Source organism: Branchiostoma belcheri, unplaced genomic scaffold, assembly GCF_001625305.1.
Source record: "Branchiostoma belcheri isolate BF01 breed outbred unplaced genomic scaffold, Haploidv18h27 scaffold68, whole genome shotgun sequence".
Lineage (NCBI taxonomy): Eukaryota > Metazoa > Chordata > Leptocardii > Amphioxiformes > Branchiostomatidae > Branchiostoma > Branchiostoma belcheri.
This window is the reverse complement of record NW_017804331.1, coordinates 112981-118007: the sequence shown is the minus strand read 5'-3', so window position 1 is coordinate 118007 and position 5027 is coordinate 112981. Positions and strand designations below refer to the sequence as shown.

Below are 5027 nucleotides of genomic sequence, written 5' to 3'. Positions count from 1 at the left end.
TCCATGTACACAGGTAAGACACAGGTTAGAAGTTCCATGTACACAGGTAAGACACAGGTTAGAAGTTCCATGTACACAGGTAAGACACAGGTTAGAAGTTCCATGTACACAGGTTACATGTAAGACACAGGTTAGAAGTTCCATGTACACAGGTACATGTAAGACACAGGTTAGAAGTTCCATGTACACAGGTAAGACACAGGTTAGAAGTTCCATGTACACAGGTAAGACACAGGTTAGAAGTTCCATGTACACAGGTAAGACACAGGTTAGAAGTTCCATGTACACAGGTAAGACACAAGTTAGAAGTTCCATGTTCACAGGTAAGACACAAGTTAGAAGTGCCCGGAACTGACACAGCTTTTATGAATGGCATAAGCCAACGAACCAAAAACTTATAACTAGTACTAGGTCTACTGTAAAGAACAAATATTCATTATGTACAAATTCAATATGTCAGACAGGCAGGTAAAACACAGTAGTTGCCTCTGGTGACATTGTTGCATCCTTAAGAGGTTTTTCTGTGACTTGAAAAGGGTTCCGAACTTCGTTGAGGCAATATTTGGTATGATTCCATATAGGAATATTATGATATTAAACGTGAAATTGACACCAACGACCTCCAAGTCCAACTCACTAATCAAAGAGCCTTCTACTTTACATAAGGATAGACTACTGTATGATATCATTGATATAAATTTGTGTAATGGCTAATGCTTTTACTTCTGAGTGTGGCAAGTGTCAAGCTATCCAGTTGTAACAAGACGAAAAGGACGCACGTCTGAACTTATTCGTCAATGGCTTTATCTCAACTCATTTATTCAAGTACTAACCGGCCGGTTCTAGAGCCCCTTCTCTCGAACGGTACCGGTATAGATCACCTGTTCGAACACGATGCTGGCACGTGCGCTGGCACGTGTTCGAACAGGTGGCCGCGGCCCTGCCCAAGGGAGGGGATAGAACCGGCGATAATACAATGCTTACTAATACTAACAATACACATTGTTACACAGTTAATTAGATTATACAAATTTCTATGAATAAGAGTTGTTGGCTCATCCCGTCTGTGTGTCTGTCCCCAGGGTGGTCCTGGCCAGCTGCTCTCCGTACTTCAAGGCCATGTTCACGGGGAACCTGTGCGAGCGTGACCAGGACGAGGTGGAGTTCCACTGTATTGACGAGACGGCCATGATGCTGCTGATCGACTTCGCGTACACGGGAACGGTCGCCGTGACCGACGCCAACGTCCAGATGCTGCTGCCAGCCGCAAGTCTGTTCCAGATCGAGCAGGTCACCTCTAGTTCTATATAAGTTCTATATAATACTGGGCAAAGCCCTATCTAGGGCATCCCGTCCAGGGTGCACGGCTATTGCGGCCGGTGGGGTGCGGTGAAGAAAAATGTGCATGAAAACAAAACAAAACCAAACAAAAATTTGTGTATTTTGTGACTGGCCGCAATCAGCAGTACCCGACTTAGGCCAAGGAAAAAAAATGTTGTGTTTCCTGTTTCAGTCCAGAAAAAATTAGGGTCGGTAGGTAGGGATTATCTTATTTTATTTTTATTTTTTATTCTTTTTTTAGACTTTGCTGATTGCTGTGTTGCTGATTGCAGAACATGATGAAAAATCGATTGTGCAATATTATATTTCATCACTCAGGTACTCAGGTGTCAGATCATGGAGCTTTAAACGGTCGATCAGCTCGAAGAACTTAACAGATGTCCCTAGCCCTTGCAGGGCTAAATTCAGATTCAGGTCCTGATTCAAGTCTACAGGTTTTCAGGGTTCTCCCAGGGATTTGGGAGAAAAAAAAGAACAAAAAAGAATTCTAAAGAAAAAAAAATTAATCTGCACAAAATTTTAATTGGTTTCTATCCCTTTGTTTGCCTAAAAATCGATAGTGTGATTGTATCAATTTGAAACCCCAAAAAATTAGCTAAATCGGCGATTTAAGGTTATTGCGCAATGGACGTGCCCTATGACCTTCAACCTTTGGGGGTCATGCAGGCGTCAACACAGCGCCCTCCCCCATGCCTTGCCAGTCCGTTTTCGTGGGCAAATTTCTACTTTTTTAGAGGTTTTGCGACCTAAAAACTCACATCAGAGGAAAAATACACCACAGACGACATTTTCATGGTAAATATCGATAAATGGACCAGGCATTTTTCTGTCCCGTTGCCGATTTTGCTGATTTTCGCCATGTGCTTATAATTTGTTTACGTCGATAGCTACCTTTCCTCGTCCGGTTTTATGGGCAAATTTCCGCTTTTTTAGACGTTTTGGGACTAAAAGACCGACAAAGGGGGAAAAATAAATCAGAGATACATTATTTTTATGAGAAATACTGCTATCATGGACCAGACATTTTTCTTTCGCGTTGCCGAATTTTTGCGGCCGCCGCATGCTGATGGTGCAGTACGGTAGGGAATTTTCTATGATTAGTTCGTAAATGTATCGGCTTTTAAACTTATTTTCGGAGTCGATGGCTTTGTTTTACAAATCAGACAAATTAACAGCGTTGTTTACATGACTTCAAAACGCTAGCGGGGCGCCCGATGTTCCACCAATGACAGCGATTCTCTCGGTAGCGTCGTGCAAAATGTTTTGGTTCAGCAATATGCAGGGGTCCACACAAAAATAAGGCTAGGGTCGGCGTTTTTTTTTAGGGTCGGGAAACAGGAAACACAACATTTATTTTCCTAGGCCTTACATCTGTGAGACGGGGTGGCCCAGGTGCAGGGCCAACCCCGTCTTGAATGTGTCGACAGATAGTTGTGTCCCTAGGTGTTCCGGTAGTGCGTTCCATTCTATGATAGTTCTTGGGAAGTAACTGGATCTGAAAAAGTTCACTTGTCTAACTTTTGTTTCCTTACTAAGTAGACTTAGAAATTCGTCTTCACTTATTTGTATATCAATCAACAGTTCATACTTATAAACTAGACTGACTGAACCTCGCTTTTCGCCAGCTCCCTAGTTGGTGGTCAGCTCTTTGACAAAGAGCTTGGGTTTCACAGGCTACTTAATACCCTGCTTTTCTGACCAGTCTCCAGTGACACTGACAAAGGTAGTGGATGCTACCTGAAACGTCTGACCGTTTCCAAAATCATATCCAGTTGCTTGAGTAACTGTTTATGTTTTTTGCGCAGGTCCTGCGTCAGTGCTGCGATTTCCTGCAGTCAGCGCTGCACCCGCACAACTGTATCGGCGTGGCTCGGTTCGCCCAGCTGCACGCCTGCTACAAGCTGTACACTCAGGCCTACAACTACATCTGCAGACACTTCGAGGACGTCTCCAAGTCAGAGGAGTTCTTCCTGCTGACCGCTTCTGAGATTCTGGACCTGCTGTCCAACGACAGCCTGGCCGTGGTGTCGGAGGAGTCCGTGTTCGAGGCCGTGGAGAGGTGGGTCTACTTCGACTATGCAAACCGCCGGTGCTACCTGTCCAAGCTGCTGCGGTGCGTGCGGCTGCCGCTGCTGCCCGTGAAGTTCCTGACGCGCTGCTACGAGGCGAACCCGCTGGTGCGAGAGGACCTGACCGCACAGCACCTGCTGAACGCAGCGCTCAAGTACCACCTGGTCCCCGAGCTGCGGCTGCGCTCGCTGGGCGCCGAGGACGACACCGAACAGCCCACCACGGCGCGCCCCAGGTGTCCGCCCAAAGTCCTGTGTGCCGTGGGCGGCAAGAACGGGCTCTTTGCCACATTAAACAGGTGTGTGTTAGTGCTAGCATTTAGAACGGACTCTTTGCCACATTAAACAGGTGTGTGTACAGTGTTAGTGCTAGCATTCAAGCCCCAGCATGTCCTCTACCCCTTGATATATTAGGTCTTCAGGTTACACATCTTGCATCACATTTACAGTTCTAACATGGTTCCATTTTGAGAGCCATTTGTGTTTGGTACGAAATAAAAATATCAACCCTTGGTACAGTTGAAATAAAGCCATTTGCATTCCATACTACAGGTACAACCCTTGTTAATGATCTGTAATGTTGCTGCCTGCTGAAGTCCCAGTAGACCTGTGTGATCACACGTCCCTGACATAACCACCTGTTCAAGCTTTCCCCTGCACCATGTACCTACAAACACAGGCTGACTATACAAATTTATGTAGCCACTTTCAACTGTCACTGTTTGGAATAATGGGGATCACAGGACACAACTAATATGTCAAACCGGATACAAGTTTGTTCCTATGGTGCCATCACTGTAATTTTTCTAGTAGTAGAATCTGAATTTCCTTCATGAGTATTGTTTACCTGGATGTCTAACCTTCATCAGCATACTGATGTTTCTTTTGCCAGTGTGGGGGTTATAACTGCAGTGTTGTTTGTTTGTCTGTTTGTTTGTTTCCCCAGTGTGGAGGTTTACTTCCCCGAGAGCAACACGTGGACGGAAGTGTCGCCCCTAAACCACCAGCGGTACAACTGTGCCACGGCGGTCGCCGACAACAGGCTGTTCGTGGTTGGCGGGATCACGTGTGTACCGAGGAACGGGGAGACGCACCACATCCACTCCAACTCTGTCTCCTGCTGGGACCCAACCACCAACAGGCAAGCACCAGCACTCTCCTCTCTCCTATCATGTCATATATTTGTAACTGAATGTTTTTTTTTTAAGTTTTTGATTCTCTGAGAAATTTGATCATCATCAGGTGGGTGATTCCTGGTCCCAGACCCTCTCCCTCCAGTCTGCTTTATCCATCATGGCGCTGCCAGGTACTGATGTTGCATTGTAAGGCGACACCAGTTCTCGGATTGTTTCAGAAAAAATATAAAGCAACAGGGTGAAAAAAAAAATAAAATCAGGTCTGGGCATCCTATTATAGCCCAAAATAGCTACGATAGCAGTCATGAAGTCAACATAAAAGGCTGGGTTAATATTTAAACAATGAATTTTTAACTTTTAATCAAACCACTGCATTGATAGATGGAAAAACTGTAACAACTAGGAAGAAAAGGACTTTCCTCAACTGTTGGGGGCAAAGTATGAGCATATTTGACTTGATTGAGAACCAGAATTTTTTTTT

General features: G+C 45.0%; 1 protein-coding gene across 1 annotated transcript in view; it reads left to right on the top strand.

Moving 5' to 3' along the window:
* LOC109483985 (kelch-like protein 28) overlaps positions 1–5027 on the top strand; it is an 8873-nt gene that overhangs the window by 1563 nt on the left and 2283 nt on the right. Inside the window, exons 2-5 of the mRNA XM_019787142.1 lie at positions 14–290; positions 1083–1290; positions 3147–3709; positions 4357–4551. Of these exons, the coding sequence (XP_019642701.1) occupies positions 1120–1290; positions 3147–3709; positions 4357–4551 (929 nt within the window). The 5' untranslated portion in view covers positions 14–290; positions 1083–1119. The remainder of the gene's footprint in view (positions 1–13; positions 291–1082; positions 1291–3146; positions 3710–4356; positions 4552–5027) is intronic.